The sequence below is a fragment of the Podarcis filfolensis genome, assembly GCF_964270895.1.
Source record: "Podarcis filfolensis genome assembly, chromosome: 3".
In the NCBI taxonomy this organism is placed as follows: domain Eukaryota; kingdom Metazoa; phylum Chordata; class Lepidosauria; order Squamata; family Lacertidae; genus Podarcis; species Podarcis filfolensis.
In genome coordinates, this window is record NC_139606.1 from 103,455,019 (window position 1) to 103,473,365 (window position 18,347).

The 18,347-nt window shown below is 42.4% G+C and overlaps 1 protein-coding gene across 1 annotated transcript in view; it reads right to left on the reverse strand.

Moving 5' to 3' along the window:
• The window catches only part of TTBK1 (tau tubulin kinase 1), an 86,882-nt gene extending 70,784 nt beyond the window's left edge, over positions 1 to 16,098 (reverse strand). Inside the window, exon 1 of the mRNA XM_083605698.1 lies at positions 15,944 to 16,098. Within this exon, the coding sequence (XP_083461824.1) occupies positions 15,944 to 16,051 (108 nt within the window). The 5' untranslated portion in view covers positions 16,052 to 16,098. The remainder of the gene's footprint in view (positions 1 to 15,943) is intronic.
• Positions 16,099 to 18,347: the final 2,249 nt, after the last annotated feature.

The following is an 18,347-nucleotide window of genomic DNA, read 5'->3' on the forward strand; positions in this document are numbered from 1 at the left end:
ATTTTTATCCTGTTTCATTTAAAACTAGTTCATATAAAAAAGGGAGATTTTCATAAAGGAGCTCTCCACCACCTCAAACTAGAAGTGCATTTCATACAACAACCACCTGAAAGTGTGATGTCAAATCCCACCGAAGAGATGGATAACACAGGGGCCACTTTCCTATACACAGGTCAATTGCAATTCAGGATAAAGTGCTGAGCTCAACTCTTTACAGTAAGGTAAAAATGAAATATACACCTTGTCTCCCCGACAGCCTTACACTGGTTATTGCTGCCTCAAAATAAAATATGTGCCTACTTCTGCAGCACCCTCAAGCTCTTTTCAACACGCACAAAAGGGGATAGGGGGATAAATAATAGAAGGACACAGAGGAAAGGTGTTTTACGGGCAGTGGCTGAACCCACCTGAAACTCTGCTTTGCTCTGTAAAATCTTATAGGGAAAAGCAAGGTCTACTTTGAGGCTCTTTGTATGATTCGGTTTTCTACCGGGGTGGGGGTCTTCTTCCAATTACAATCATTTCTTATTACCAGGATAATCTTGACATCAACCAATTGAGAGGATATCATAAACTCATAAATTTGAACAAATGTATTTATGGAAACAAACACCTATCTTAACACTGCTGAATGGATCAAAGAACCTGCTCAGTAGTTACATGTGATCATGGCGGGAGTGCGAGGGGGGCAAAGCTAACTATGCAGTATGACCTGCTCGCAGCTTCTCCCTCCAGACTCTTCCTTTCTCCATTGGGTTGTAGCCAAAGTGCTTAGACGTTGGGTGAGTAATCCACAGGCCTAATTTTACGCAAGTGTGGGGAGCCAAGAGGGAGAAAAGGATCCTCCCCACTCTCAGCATGCAGTCTCTGGCAGATTGGCACCAAGGAAATGTGACACACCACAGAAAAAGTTCCCCAATCCTGGGCTACTCGTTACCTGTGGGCTGCCAATTGCAAACCCTAATATTAACTGGATTAAGACCCTGATGTTGGGAAAGATTGAGGGCACAAGGAGAAGGGGACGACAGAGGATGAGATGGTTGGACAGTGTTCTTGAAGCTACCAGCATGAGTTTGACCAAGCTGCAGGAGGCAGCGGAAGACAGGAGTGCCTGGCGTGCTCTGGTCCATGGGGTCACAAAGAGTCGGACACGACTAAACGACTAAACAACAACAAGTGGCTACGGTACATTTTATCTAAGGGAATTGTTTGTTTTCAAGTCCAAAGGAGTTCAAAGACAAACTCTACAAGCTTATAATTAAAAGCCAGAAATTCAAAACTATTCTTCTTATTCTCTGCTGTCCATAGTTTAGGAAACTTAAATAAAGCTATCCACTATGAATGAGCCACACTGAACAGTTTGAAAGGCAATGGTTTGCATTCACCACTGGGCAGCTAAGCATCAAAGATGACTTGGAATCCTTATTTGCTCATTGCACATCACAACGTACTACATTGCCTTCTTAATCCACGCTATGTAGGTATATTAATCAACTCCTAAAAGTTAGGAACATTTTTTATTTGCAGTCGAACTTAAGGTGGGCTGCAAAGAAAAAAGGAAATAACTGGAGAACACTTAAAAGTGCTGTCCTGATTATTTCCTTTGAAGTTGGGTAACCTGACATAATGGGTCACCCATCCACCTGTCAAAGCAGCCCATGGTGGGAGGTAGGGGCACTTGGGAACCAGCCAAATCCTATTTCCCCATTCCTGTCTGCTTAAGCAGAGAGGAGAGTCAGGGGAAGCAGTAATTTCGCCATAGAGGTCCCACTCCATTAGCTGGCCCAGAAATGGCAATGTAGAGTGGGGGGAAAGAGAGATTCCCAGTATTGTGGCACAAAACAATTATCTTGTCCTAGAGCAAGACCCTTATGACTAATATCCTGCTCAGTGTAAAGGCTTCCTTGTAACTGAAGCCAAGGGGCTTTGAAAGAGGCCCTGCTAGAAAGCCACATATAATGAGGTGGGGAAAGGAGAGGAACAAGGCCCTTTGGTGACTTCCAACAGCCAGGAATATCAGATTATGCCTGAGTAGAAGTAACCGCCTTTTTACTGACACTCTCCCTTCACCCCACACCCTTCCACACACTGCTCCTATAGCACTGGCAAGGTTTCCATTCACAATCCTTCATTAGCTATCCTAGACTTCCTTGAGACTGCCTTTTGGCTCATGAGCAGTGTTTTGCTTAACCTTATTTCACCTTTTATCTAGGGCTCCATCACAAAGCATCTGTTAATGTAACTTCATGAATACCAAAGCCAGTGTACTATGAACTGCTGACAACCCTGTTCAGCAAGGGCAAATATAAATAAAAGGAGTGTGCATCTGAATGGTGTCAATCACAGTCAATCTGGCTGGCAAAAAGAAGTGACCAAGCAGACTTGAAGAACTATTGATCACTGAACCACCTCCCCCCACAACAAAAATCTGCACAAGTCTGTGGCAGGATTTCTGCCAAGTATTCTGTCTTGTAAAGCAATTTATACTGACCAAATACTTAACCAGTTCCATGGCTGGGAAGATATGCAAGGATAGAGGTTTCCACTGGGTGTGTCAACTCTAAATTGTGGAAGAAAAGCCTTTCAGCCAACTCTAATCAAACCAGCATAGCCAACATTGTACTTAATTACAAGACATGACATAAATCATTTAGACAATTGAAGACTACAATCAGTGGTGGTGTCACTTTGCAGTCTCAGAGATAGATGTATGGTGTTTTATAGGCCAGAACAATGCCCCACTATAGCATTGTCTCTGTTTCCTGAGCCAGAAGTCTTCTGAATTACAAAAATAGTGACACAAATGACGAATGTTGTAAGCTACCTGCAGCTTGCTGATATAACCACTGAGGCCCAAACTTCACATTACAAGGAATTCATTGCTTCCATCCAACAGAAGCAGCCTAGCAGATCGTTAATCACAATTATTATTTGTGGATTTACAAACTGCATTTCAGCTCACCTGAATCCTAAAACTGAAGAACTATACAGGAAAACGTCATATATTCCTACTGCCTCCTTCAAGGGGGAAGGCACCAATCCCTCCACACAAAGATGGGTTTACTCCCTGGACTCAACCAGCCAACTCCTCTTGGCTAGTTCAAATTAACTATGTTTGGCAGGTGTCAAAGGAGAATGCTGTGGGCCAAACCACTGCAATCATCTTGTCCGTGTCCTCAAGCTTCATCAACTGAAACCAATCCCACGAGATGTTCTGTCAAACACTTCACTTGGCTCTGCAATAATAGTAGCATTCAACTAAAGATAGAGATAGATGATTTTATCCTCAGAATGCCTGGGAAACTTGTCACAACAGGCCTCTAAGTTGTCCCAAAACTCTATTCCTGAGGACAACCACACGGAATAGCTCTGCTGACAGGCTACTCCAGATGGAGGTGGCAAAGTAAGTCTTCTTTGTCACCTTTACCATATTGCAATAGGCATAGCTATTGTGTCCGATCAGTTTCAAATTGAGTCTTACACCACTTGTGCTCTAGCCTTCATCCAACTTGTTTTATAGCTTGGAGCTCCCTGAAAAACTGAGGAGCTCTCCAGAAAGTGTCAAAAAGAGCACTTGGAAGCAATCATGTTGACAGCCCAGCACATCTCACCATTCCGTAGCAAGACCAATGCCTTGACAGGATTGCCAGCTCTGGCTTCTGGAAAATCCTTCAAAGCATTCAGGAATCCCTTGACTTTTTTAAGTCACCAGGGGTGGATTATCCCAATAGGTCCCACCACGGCGGGTTCATCAGACCTCTGTGATGAACAAGGTCACCTTGTGTGCCATACATAGAAAGGCTACCATCGTAAAACTCAAGACTGGGAGCTGTGTAACATAGTAGCTACGAGACTTGCAGTCTCGGGTTCAAATGTCGCCTTTGCCTTGAACTCATTGGGTAGCCTTCAGGAAGCCACTAACAACACACCATCTGCAACACAGGGACAATCTTGCTGGCCTACCTTGCAGAATTGTTCTAATATTGAGATATGTGAATGTAAATGAAGCACTGTGAATATTCTACTGCACTATACAAATTCCAGGTAGTATGAATATTAAAATCTCTCTTAGGATGCAGGGAGGTGCTGCAAAGCTATTCGAAGCATATATTAACACTCCCTCACTGCAAGACATGTGAGATATCACAAGACTAAGCAATGGAGAGGACAACGTGTCTGGACATGGTTTCTGCTTCCAAAGAAACAGCATTTAGTTTAGTGGTACGACTTATGTCAGCAGTGAGGTAATCCCAGCTGAGGCAGTTAATGCTGATGTGAACGCACCATGTCTGTTGACAAAGTACCAAGACTGTTATTGGCACAATATGGAGAAACTGCTAGCAACATGTTCATCCTCATATTTGCACGGGATGACCTAGCTGGGTATCAGGACATCAATTCAAACTACATGATAGCAAATGTTCCACAGTGCATTTCATGTCTTACTCTTGTTGACTAGGAAAATTCCCAGTTGGATGGCATATAGCCCAATGCCATACAAGTTCACTCAAAAATAATTCCCATTGAATCCAATGGCAGTTACTTTCACAATTACTCCATTGTATTTCTGCTCTAATCTTTGAGGCAAGAAAAACTGTTCTTCCTGTGCTCTGAATTACATCTTTACATTACATATTTTTCTCTCTCTTTTTTGAGCTAAAAGATCCACAAGACAGCTAACAACGTTTTAAAATGAAGCACATATTAAAAACAAAGCACATACACAAATCAACCAAGAATCAGATATCAAATCAATTAAGCAGCAGTAAACAGAAATCAAAGACTAGCAGAAAGAAAAAAAGAAAAACCCCAGTAGAACAGCCAGAGAAGGAAACCCACTCAGGAGAGCTCTAAATGTCACCCTCCATGAACAATGTAGCTTTCACTCTGCAATGAAAACAAAGAGAGGGAGCAGAATGAACTCTCTCCAGGAGGCAGTTTCAAAGCCATGGTAGAAAAGGCCCAATCCCTAAACACCTCCTCTAAAACACTTCAAAAACAGCAAGGGGGGATTTCTGGGGAAGATCTTAATGTCTGGGTCTGTTCATAGGAAGTATAATGTTTTACAAAAATAGCTCACAGCACATTACTGGTGCAGGATTCACTCTGGAAATCTTGAATGTCTTGGAAACACTGGGCTTGGCCAGAACCCATCATCCAAGGTATTCATAGCTTCCTACATTCCTAGTGATCATAGCTCCCATTATCCTTGAACACTGGCCATACTAGTGAAGACTGGTGGGAGCTGTAGTCAAACGTTATCTGAAGGGTCACAGATTACCCCACTGATATATAAAAGACCATATCTCAGAGTTCCAAGAATCTCAACTTTCGTTTTTTAAAAGTACATAACATGAAAGTGTAGGGACCGACTCTAATAACATCTCAAAACAAAGGAAGGCATTGAAAAGCCAGGGATCAGGCTTCCGTAGTTTTTATGACTCTTCACCCTTCTGCTCTAGCTAACTGAAATTACACAAAATGTATGCAAGGTTACATAATCTGACTCTTCGTTTCAACAGAATTTGATGCAGAACTACACTGCACTTTGGTATAGAATACTTTTGACTGTATGCTCTCTGAAGAGAAGTTTTAAAGAAATTATATGCTATAATGAGTAGCAGAAATGCAAACCATGCCCAGGCAATCATGGGGTAGTCCAGTTAACTGGTACTGGCACGGCGGCAAGGGGATACAATGGAAAAAGAAACACCTAGTCAATCTCAGTATAGCAGACCACGTAAAACAATTGCATTCTCAGCAACAATGGCAGAATTGCAGTAGAATTAAACAAGTGCAGCAAGGCCTGAGTTCAATTTCAAAACAATGTCAATTTCAAACAAGCAAGGTGGCATAGATGTTTAGTGCGCATATTAATGACCACAGTTTTAATTTTAAAAACAAAGGATGGATTGCTTTGCTTTCTAAAAATAGGCTCAAGCACAACTATGATATAAAAAGATCAATGAAAACACTGCAAAACATTAAGTGGATGAAAATGCAGGGAATATTGCCATAGACCCATCATGCAGAGAAATCAATGAAAGCAGAAAAGAGGACAGCAGAAAAAGCTGACAGGATAAACTTCAGGATCCCTGCATGGTATATAAGGTAGCTAAAAGTTATAGCTTCAGCAAACCCATGGAAGGTGGCATCAGGTGGCCCCTTAACTAAGTATCAATTTCAAAATAAGACACGTGTCACATGATGCTGGGATGCAATGTATGATTCCTAATTATTACACAGATTATTTTTTCAGTTGCCACCAACATATTCAGAGAGGAATTGGGGCACCTGCTCTGAATTTTGAACCAGCAATAGGTGGCATACACCAAGCTGAAACAGAATGAGCTCACCTCCAGTAGTTCTTCTGGGTGTTAGGAGTACAAGTCTGCTTCACACATTACATTTTCTGTGTGTACACCTACAAAAATAAAACTGTAGACATACACTCAACAAGTAAACCAGGCTAACCTGTGACCCTCCCAATGACATTAGACTATACCTCCCATCATCCCTGGCAGTTGACACTGGCAGCTGGGGCTGATAGGGGCTGAAGTCCAACATCTGGAGCAGTGGCGTAGCGTGGGTTGTCAGCACCCGGGGCAAGGCAAGTAATTTGCGCCCCCTAACCCGTGGATTTTAGCAGGGGGCAGAGAGCTGCAAGTGCGAGCGCGCGCCCCCCCCCCCCCGATGTTGCGGCCGGTGCGGCCGGCCCCCCCTGCACCCCCCACGCTACACCACTGATCTGGAGGACCAGAGGTAAGCCACATTTGATGGAAGCTGTGAATATATCACAGAGACGTTTGAAAGCGCATGTCTGAGGCAGGTCTATCTGCCACAGAACTGGGATTGATTGCTGGTCGCTGCGGTGTGTAAAAATCCAGCTTTGTGGCTGTGTGATGTGTGCCCTAAGAAAGACTGTGAAGGGCTGCTGTATGTCTTGTTTACAGGGGATAAGCTTTTAATGTTTGATGTATTGCAGTATTTAAATATTTTTTGGGAAGCCACCCAGAGTGGCTGGGGAAGCCCAGCCAGATTGGCGGGGTATAAATAATAAATTATTATTATTATTATTATTATTATTATTATTATTATTATTATAAAATTAGAGGAGAGCATCTAAGATCAAACAAGGGATTGTCAAATCTGAAAGTTTGTAATATGTATGTTTTCTAATATTTTATAATGGAATAATCTGAATTTGTGGCAGGACAAGAACCACTTGCTATGGGGGTGGGGAGGCTACCAGACTTGAAGTCTGAAAATATTTTCTAAAGGGAAAATTAAATACATCAAAACAAAGTATTTTCTAATAATTGCTGAGGGTGCACTCTCTTTAAATTCAGCAGCAAAAAATGTTTTGTCTTTATTTTTAAAAAACAAATATGTGTGCTATTCTCCATCCTTCTTTTTTGAAATTACCAGTCTCTACTGTCAGCAATCTGAACATCAAATGCTTAGAAAGTGACTAGAAATTGAACTGTCACCCTGTTAAATGAGAAGAACTAACATCTCCATTTATCAAAAGTACTGACAGCATGCAATATCTAGGGGAAAGCGTGATAGATATATTAAACTGATATAAAAATGGTGACTGTTTCACTGCTGGAATGGTGCCAGATCCAAACACTGAAAAGTATAAGGAAAGGTCCCAGCCAGAGCCCATTATTATGAAAATGGCACAATCAGCAAAGTGTTTGGGGCCATGTCTGCAAAACTACTGATCTGGGGTCCAAGCATCCTGTTTAAGTCCTTCTGATAACGCATGAAACTATTTAACCCATGCTAGTCTCTGCAAGGCCATGTTGCCAAATCCTGGTGTGGTCCACATGGCTCGCTTCCAACAGTAAATATGGAAAATTATCAAAGAAAAATGTACTGATGAGGAAAAATGACATGACTTCTCAAGTGAAGTTCCTGTGCTTCTGGCAAAGCATCACAGCACTTATGCAGCAAGGTGCTATGTGGAAAATCTCTTAGAAACTAGAGCTGTTCACAAATCATTTCTCAAATTTTTCCACCCTATCCATTTGCAGAGAAATTGAGAAGTGTTTGACAGTGGAATGGTCTCCCTCAGGAGGTTGTGGATTCTCCTTCCTTGGAGGTTTTTAAGCAGAGGTTGGATGGCCAATTGCCATAGATGCTTTAGCTGAGATTCCTACATTGCAGGGGGTTGGCCTAGATGACCCTTGGGATCCCTTCCAATTCTATGATTTCACCAAATTTCTCCAGCAGTTTTCCAGGGATTAGGCTCACCATTAGCAGTAGCAAATACTCTGTGTGCTGCTGGTGGTTGGAGTTTCTGTCTTGCAAGTAGCAGCAACAGCAATTATATTGGCGGCCTGCCCACATTTTTGTTCTCCGCAATGCCTTGAACCTAGCACCATTCTAGTTTGGGGATATGTGTGGCAGTCACCACAAAAAATGGTCTCTCTTAGCCTAACCTATCTCAAATGGCTAGTGTGAGGATAAAAGAGTGGCAGGGGGAGGTCATAAGCATTGCCCTGAGATTCTTGGAAGAAAGGTAGGATAAAAATGGGGCCAGGAAAGAATCCTTATGCAGTCTTCGTGCTACTCTCCCAGAGGAAGGAGGAATTAAGGATCCCAAAAGGGAACGAGTGAGGTGTTCTCCATTGATGGTCTCGTGCCACAGTAGTGAATGAGTGTGTGCGTATAGCAAAGTATGAAGTACCATTGTAAGTTTTAGCAGTGCTTTTATCAGCTTTAAACATTTCACCAAAAAACCCTGTGGACTTCCTTCTCAGAAGAATGGTGGGAGCACTGCTTAATTTCTGGGGGACAAAGAAAGAAGCTCAGGTCTGTGTGTAAGTTCTACTCCTTCATGCCAAGTGGGTAGCGAAAGGCTGCTTTTACTGTATATTAATTCATAGCCATTTATTTAAAGTATGGGCATGGCCCCAGTTGGAAGGTGGAGGTTCTAGATTGGCATGCTTAGTGAAGGAGGGCTGGGCCTACTTAATGTATGCTGCTTTGAGTTACATTGTAAGGAACGCGACTAACAAATATAATCAATCAATCAATCAATCCCTGTGAGAATTGTTCTCTACTTAAACCCAGTGCAGTGTCCAGTGTAATTCAGTTTATTAACAAAAATGTTTGGCAAATGCAGCGCTCATAGGTATAAACAACAGTATTAATTCAAAACTCTTTTAGTCTTTAATTCTTTATTGTGCGGTGTGCTTAACATATCCCGTTTGGGCACACACTATTCTTTTATTCCCCAACTGTACATCATTAGGGTACTTTTGAAATACTTTTGGTGACATCCTTCCCTTCCTCAGGCTATCCTTCTCTTCTGGACTATCAATCATCAGTTCAAGCAAAAGCACCTGCTCAGCAACCATCTGGTACAGTTGCTGCTGCTTCATTTTAATTATTTCTTCCTGGTTGCCCTAGGGATTCATACGTTGAACATAAATGGGCCTGCCTCAGAACACATTTGTCCAAAAGTGAAGCTGGGTGACTGCAGGCAAACTTCTTATTATTGTCATGTTAACTAATGTCATCTGGAGTACAGCTGAAACAGCCATTAACAAAAGGCCCAAATTGCAGATATAGTATGCAGATATGTGAACCTATAGACGGATAACTCCTAAAAATGGGGAAGCAACGCTCACTAACCTTTCCCCTGCCTGCTATTGTTAGGAAACAAACTGCCAACCACTGCCTTTCTCCTTAAGAGCAAACCAATTCATATTGTCCCCTCCAGAAGTATACTTTCCATCTTTTAAAATGCCATCTTGTTACAGTTACGTTAGTTTGGGATCAACACCCCTGCTCCCAAGTCATCTGCAGGAATTCTACGACATTCCTGCAGATTTGGGCTTTCCACCCATTTGATGACCTTAACTAGAATAACTGGGCAAATAAACAAGTTGTTTGGAACAGCAGTAATTGTTAGGTGACCTGGAACTCCCTCACAGAGCAGTACATGTATAATGTCATATATCCCTCCCACTTCAATACACTGATCAAAACTCATCTTCCGTGTGAAGCCTTTGGCAAGTGCCTGGAGCATTGCAAGCTTCAAAGGACATTGGAAACCTGATCTCTTCTGATGGCTGCAGTGCTCTGTCTACCTTCCCATTCAGGTACTGCTCAAAATGTTAATTCCCAATGGCTTCCCTCTCGCCCTTTTCATCAGGAAAGTCAAGGGAAGCCCAGTTCAAGGCAACTGACCTTATAACTAAAGATCTCAAAAGGCTTCCAATTTTTGGTCAGGACAATTTAAAAAGGGCTGATCTAAGTTTACTGCTGAGCGGAAATCACACTCAGGTGAGAGAGAGAAAGAGAGTGAGGAATACGGATATCCTATCCTCTATCCTAAATGCCATCAACTCCTTGGTAATTGTGTGATCAGTTTTCATAAAAACGCCCATTCCCAAATTCAGACCTTTGGTGTGATCCAGCAGGAATGTTATTATGTTCTTAAGGGAGCTATATGAGCTGGCTCTAAAGCCAAACACATCTCCTTGACACTGAAGTAAACAACAATTAAGACATAACACCAGTCTTCATTTCACTGGCTTACAGACACAGTTTGGGTCGAAATCAGGAGTATCAACTTACTCATTGATTTTTTTATCAGCTACTCACACTGAACAGGGATTTGATCAGGGAGAGATGGAGATAAGACTTAAACAGAAATAACAGTGTGAAGCAGCAGCAAAAATAGCTAATACTATTCTAGGCTGCATCAACTGAAGTATAGTGTCCAGATCAAAGGAAGTAATAGTACTGCTCTATTCTGCCTTGGTCAGACCACACTTGCAATGCTGTGTCCAATTCTGGGCACTACAATTTAGGAAGGATGTTGACAAGCTGGAATGTGTGCAGAGGAGGGCAACTAAAATGATCAAGAGTCTAGAGGCCAAGCCTTATGAGGAATGATTGAAGGAGCTGGGTGTGTTTAACCTGGGAAAGAGGAGACTGAGAAGAGATATGATAGCCATCTTCAAATATCTCAAGGGCTGTCACATGGAAGACGGAGCAAGCTTGTTTTCTCCTGCTCTGGAGGGTAGGACTTGAACCAATGGCTTCAAGTTACAAGAAAGGAGATTCCGACTAAACATCAGGAAAAGCATTCTGACAGTATGAGCTGTTCAGCAGTGGAACAGACTTCCTCAGAAGGTTGAGGACTCTACTTCCTTGGAGGTTTTTAAGCAGAGGTTAGGTGGCCATCTGTCATGGATGCTTTAGCTGAGACTCCTGCATTGCTGGGGGTTGGACTAGATGACCTTTGGGGAATCCCTTCCAACTCTATGATTCTATGTTCCACTTCAAACGATATTGGCAGCCAGGGTGGCATGTCCCATTTTGCTGTTTGAGGAGAAACAGGAAATGCAGCCTTCCTCCTACTGCTGCCACCATACCTGTTCCTGTCGTCACCCACTCTACGGCCACCACACACCTTGCTACATCTGCCGCAGGCGGAGAAGCAACATCACCATTGGTACACTGTACTGTAATACGATGCTTATCTTAATTTTCCTCCAGAAAAAAATATAAATTGCTAAAAAAATACATAAAATTATTCATCATTATACACTTATTTATCCAGCTATACAAATGCTGGACTGGGATTAGTGTTAAGAGAAAATTATTTTATTTATGAAATACAATCTTACATCAGTAGGCTGGAGTTGGAAAAAAACTGCTTCAGGACATTCAGAACTATCCATGGCTGAACATTTCCAAAGCAAAATCAGATCAGATTCACTGGCCAGACTGAATATGAAAAACACACCCACTGTACACTGGCACACTAAAACCAGGTTTGGACAGAGTATGTGGGGAAATAGGAGTCTAGCAAGCTGAAATGAGCCAGTTCTGAAATCCTCATTTTTTTCTAGTTTGTGGCTGCCTAATAAACCACAACTTCTCTCACTTCACACAAAATCCACAAACGGGAGAGGGAAGGGCGGCTTAAGTTTGTACTGCAGGTACCCAAAGAGTCTCATTCATACCTATTCTGCTAGAATTTTTGCTGTAATGGGCAAACAAGGAACTTAAACAAGGGTTTATTAAAGCAATTTGAAGAATTCCTCCTTAACATAAACTGGTATATGGCACTTTAGATAGCTTTCACATGTAACCGAAGAAATAAAAATCTGTCACTCTGACACAGAGTAAATATAAAACATACAGTGAAATCCAGGGATCCCTTTGACACAACAAATCAGCTGCACTTTGCAATAAATATCCCTGTAATTAAGCTAAAACTTACACCCCAAGCCCAATTCATGTTTGCATACAAGCTGAAAAGATTTTAATGGAAAAGCATAGTATTTTAACTTAACTCAGAACTATGCAGATTATATAGATTTTTTGAAGGACAACTCCCCTGAGACAACATGATAAGGGAAAGGGAAGAGAAAGAGAGATCAGGATGTGCAAAGACTGATAAAACCTTCATTTAAGAATTTTTCATTTAAGCATTTTGAAAAGCTAGCATCCTTTGAGTGCAAGAAACAGCAAGAATCTTAAGTTTGGCATATTCAGCCTTTACCTACAAAAATAATATGCTTAATTCAGTGTGCCACTGAACAGTTGAATACAATAGAAGCTGATATTGCTGGCAGCGTGCCAGACACTTCAGAACCCAGCAAGCATGAAAGCCACATTAGCAGTTGACCTCCTCAGCTGCAGTTCACGTATTCTGAAGGAACACAAACAGCGTGGAAGGAAAGCAAAAAAACAGCTCCCAGTTACCCTGTTGCAGACAAATCCAAAAAAGTACAAAATACCTGCACCTCACTGAGATGCTGCACATTTATTAGCTGAGAGAGCAGAGGCTTGCTGCATTAGTTGCTAGACAGAAATAGGACAAGAAGCAGTGCACCAAGCAGAAACCTGGCAGCAACATTACATTTGGGACATGGTGAAGTCACTACCCGCACCATCTATCACTCTGTCAGCTCTCCTGTAAGATTTGGTGAAAAGCATAATGAATGCATGGTAAGGTGGTGTTGTTTCCTGTTTCAAAGGTAACAGCTAGCTCTACTATTTTCTCAAGATAAACCAGTTGCGAACATGCTCTCTTATGGTGTTGACTGGGAGAGAAGGGCCTGACAGCTCACAAGATGGGTGGTACAGCAAATCTCTTAACTGGATAAATATTAAGTGAATGGATGAATGCAGCCCTAACAGATATGAATGACAAAGGGATGAGGGGAGGGCAAACAAGGAATCACCCATTCCTTCTTCCTTGAAGGCAGTTCATGTCATTTCTTTCTGCTATTGCTGTTTACAGCCCTGTACCTCACACAGCATCCACTCTAGCAGTTTGAACTTGTCTTAGCAGTATCTGGAAAGGGCCTCCTTACATGGGTTAAACCACAGAGCCGAGGGCTTGCCGATCAGAAGGTTGGCGGTCCAAATCCCCGTGACGGGGTGAGCTCCTGTTGCTCGGTCCCTGCTCCTGCCAACCTAGCAGTTCGAAAGCACATCAAAGTGCAAGTAGATAAATAGGTACCACTCCGGCGGGAAGGTAAACGGCGTTTCCGTGCGCTGCTCTGGTTCGCCAGAAGAGGCTTAGTCATGTTGGCCACATGACCCGGAAGCTGTACGCTGGTTCCCTCGGCCAATAAAGCGAGATGAGCGTGGCAACCCCAGAGTTGGCCACGACTGGACCTAATGGTCAGGGGTCCCTTTACCTTTACCTCACACAGCATCCAGTCTAGCAGTTTGAACTTGTCTTAGCAGTATCCGGAAAGGGCCTCCTTACATGATGGAATTAAGAGGAAAAATACAACCCACTTCACAGCCATAGTAACAAGACACTTTTCCTCAGAGTCCAATTTTCCCTAACAATCAGAAGGGCAGACACAGGGAAATTCAGCTTGAACACACAGACCTAAGGTAGTCACCCACTGTTCCACAAGGAACATTAGGAAGGCCCTGGATGCAAAAGCTTATAGAGAAGTGCCAATTTGAATAATTACATCATCATCAAATTAGAGAAAGTAATAACTGCTGTTATTCCATATTGTACTAATAACAAACTCAATTTCCCAAGTGCCAATTCTTATGTAGCTAAAATGGCATTCCCACACAAGTGGGAATATTAACAGGCTGAGGCCAGCTCCAAGGTTTACAGAACTATGAAAAAACTTTGAGCCGGGGGTGGGGGGCAGAACCAAGCAAGGAAGACTTTGAATCATCCCAATGAAGATCAAGCATATTCAGTGGCTACGACATGATAGCTGGGGTGGGGTGGGGGAACAGATTGGAAAACTCAGGGTGGGGGAGTGGAATGGAGTATCCTGGGAAAGGGCCTAGCTGGCATCCTGAACAGGGGTACTCTGCACTGCAACAGTTTATTGCAGGACCTGCTTGCAAAATAAGTAAAACAAACAATACATTTAAAAAAGTTTGACAACACTTAAGATTATCCAGCTGCTGTTATAGTAATTATGGTCCCACAGGTAGAGATTAAATAGAAAGGAGCTATAGGGTTGTAGAGCAGTCACCTAGAATCAATCTCTGCATGGGCAAACTGTCTTCGTTTCTCATTCTGATGGCATTATTAAGGAAGTACATACCATATCAGCCCGAATATAAGCCGCACCCACAAATAAGCCACACTTTTAAAATTTGGCAGCTCAGGGGAGGCTTGGGAGCAGTGGGCAAACTGCACGCCGTTGCCCCGTGCTGCTTCCTACGGGTGGGGGCCAGCCGTGCTGCTTTGCTGGCGGCGTAAGGCCACAAATATAAGCCGCACTTTAACTTTTCATGATCAGAATTTGGGAGGAAAGTGCAGCTTATATTCGGGCCAATACAGTATAATCGGTCTGAGGAAACATGATGGTAGAAAATGGAATGCGCTGTTTCTTAAGATATGCTGGGTCCTCTAGGAAATTATTATTATTTATTTACTACCACTATTATTTATACTACCACTACTACTATTTATTCAACTTATATACTGCCCTTTAGCAAAAGATCCCAGGGCGGTGTACAACACTAAGAACACATTTTACAGAGCATCAATAATAAAAATGTAATAAAAAGCACAATGACATATAGCATAATAATGAAATAATCATAACGATCCCACCCAGCCAACTTTAACAGGCCATAGACTATTTAATGACTAAAGGCCTGGATAAAGAGAAATGTTTAGATGGGTCTTTATATGTTAAAAATCAATACTGTGAAATCTGCCTAAAAGACAACAGGGAACTAGTACTGGTGGCTGGAGCAGTGATGCAATATTCTCCAGTTGACCTGCCTCCCACACCTCTCTCAGCACAAGATAAGTCATCATGTTCTGCCCCAGCTGCAGCTTCCTTAAATCAGGCAAGCAGAACCTTCTGCCCTCTGGATGTTGTTGGACTGCAAGTCCCATCAGCCCCAGCCATCATGGCCAATCATCAGGGATGTGGGGAGTTGTAGTCCCAACATCATTTGAAGTGTGCCTGGTAAATTCATTACAATGAGCCACTGGTGAATGGTAGGTTCGTTACAATTTAGATCTTTCTTTCTTTCTTTCTTTCTTTCTTTCTTTCTTTCTTTCTTATAAAACCCCCCACTAAAACCAAGTACAGTCTTACCTCATGTTATGTTTGCTTCATGTTACGTTTTTTCAGGTTGCGTCCCGCGGCGACCCAGAAGTACCGGAAAGGGTTACTTCCGGGTTTCACTGCTCGCCCTTGCGCAGTAGCGCTAAACCGTGCCACACACCTGTACAGATACGGCGCTTCAGGCTGTGGGCTTTTCATGTTGCGAACGGGCCTCCGGAACGGATCCCGTTCGCATCCAGAGGTACCACTGTATTCACAAGCTCCTAGAGGCATCAGAGCAGCTAATCAAAAAGAGCAGGATTCAGATAACTGGAAGAGACCCATGTAAAAGGGTAGTTTGAGAAGAAGACATTCCATCATGGCTAGAAGAGATGCAGAGAGAGGAAAATACTCACCACTTTCCAACGGTCCTTCACCACGTAGTTGGCCGGCAGAATGTCGACCTGCTCCCCTCCCCCACTCATGTTTGGTTCGTCCTTGATAGCAGCTGCTAGGCACTGCATTTGCCAGCCAGAGAATATTTTAGTAGCAGCTCCCAATTTAAACGAGCCATTTATCTGAGGAAGAAGAGGGAAAACACATACACACGAAAGGGGAGAGAGGAGAAACATAACAGAATTAATGCAGGTCATCACAGGCAGATCGTGCTGGTGAAACAACCCCAGTTTAGACCCAGTGAGAGGAAGTAGCACTAGGAAAGGTGGCAAACTCACCTCGGGGTCAGAGCGCAGCTTGCAACAAGCCTTGCTGGCGCAAGCAATTGCCCTCTTTACAAAATCCTCAGCGGTCTTCATGCACAAAATTAGCAGAAGCGACCATGCTGTGAGTCAGCAGCACAAACTTAAAAGTAGTGAGTAGTGAAAAGTTACTGGCTTACACCATGCAGGGTGCTTTGGGGGAGAAGGGTGGGGAATTGGAAGCCAGCAACTCAAAGACAGGCCGAAGCCAACTTCTTGGATATTGTCTGAGTATCACAACGGTGACAGCAACACTAAGAGCTAAATCTGTTCCAAGAACATAAATGATCTCACTGAACTAAACAGATGACTTTCTCTTGAAACGGCCACCTTTAGCACTCAGCTGACCAAGGATTGCCAGGTACCGCACACAGCAAGATCCAAGGTGTGCGAGCTTTAAGAACAGCTACCTCCATAAGACAGCCAAGCAGAGAAAAGAGTATGTTTAGAACTGCTTCAGCCCTTGGTAGATCTGTCTTCTTTCGACTAAGAGGCCCTATCAACAGTTATGTAAAATGCAGAAGAATTCAACTCTGGTCCTCACCATGCTTACTCAGAAGTTCTATTAATTTGGATGGGTCTCGCTTCAAAGAATGCAAACTTAGGGTTTGTCCTTGTTTCTGTTGCCTTTCCTGTTGTTGGCTATGGACAGTTTGTACTCGTTTATCCTTGTCTATTCCCCGCAACTGGGTTTGATCACGTGTAAAGCATATTTCAAGGTTTTATTTGCTATGCTACACTGTACACGATTTTTAAACCGCTCTTTTAAAACACTGGCTGGGGTCCAATAAACTGAAACTTATTCCTGATAAAATGAAAGCACTGTGCGTGGTTGCTTCCCTAGACTCGGAAGGGGAGATTCAACCTGCTTTGAACAGGGTTGCACTCCCTTTGAAAGATCTGGTTCACACCTTGATCCAACTTTGTTGCTTGAACAGTGCGAGTTTTCAGCTTCTGGTGTTTCTACCAGCTTAAGCTGGTATGCCAGTTGGAATCCTCTTCTGCACAGGAAAAGTCTGGCAGCATTTATCAATAAATGGTAACATTTGTGTAGACTACTGTATGTGGGGCTTCCCTTGAAGATAGTTCAGAAGCTGCAATTAGTTCAAAATATAGCAGCCGGGATTCTGACTAGAACTTGCTGGGAACATCTTCCACCAGTTCTATTAAATATACACTCAAGGAGCCGGTTTGTATCTTTAAAGAGCTTCACAGCTTGGAAACCCAATTCTTAAGAGTCAGTTGCATATGAACTGTCCAAGGACCAACACCTTCCACTTTGAGGCCCTTCTCAGAATGGCTCCACCATCAGAAATTAAGTAGGCAGTGCCTTCTCATCTATGGTACATCAATTGTGGAACTCCCTCCTCATGGAGGTTTATCTGGCACCCACTTTATTGTCTTTTAGGCATCAGGCTAATCCATGTTAATACTTGCAGGCATTTTAATGGGTTACATTTTGAAATAGCATTTGGAGGATGCTATATTTTAATGCACGGTTTTAACTGTTATTTTAATTTATGTATTGGCTTATTGTATTTTTTATTATTCTTTTGTTTTAAATTACATACCTGTGCAATTCATCTGTGATAAATATTATGAAGGGTGGTATACACTTTTCACGCAGCACTCTTGACATGTGCGCATATACGTATACATACATATATACATATATATATACATATATATATATATATACACATACGCATACATATATGTGTGTGTGTGTATACGCACACACAGACACATATGCCCAAACAGCTTCTAAGCAGTTTACAGCTATAAATCAATGATGAAATACATTACACTACTTATATAAAATAACACAATCTCCCTACAAAACGTTATGTAAGCAAACTAACCCTCAAGAAGTGAAGGTTCCTCATTACAAAAACATTTTCTGAATCCTCAAGGGAGCTAGTGAGCAATTAGAGAGAAATTATTTTTTATTTTTCTGTAAGTAGAGCACAGCAGCTCTGTGCTCCATTTAAGTCTTTCTAAAGCCTTCAAAAATTCTACTTCTCTAGCATTGGTTCTTTGATAATTTTCTAAATTGGATGGG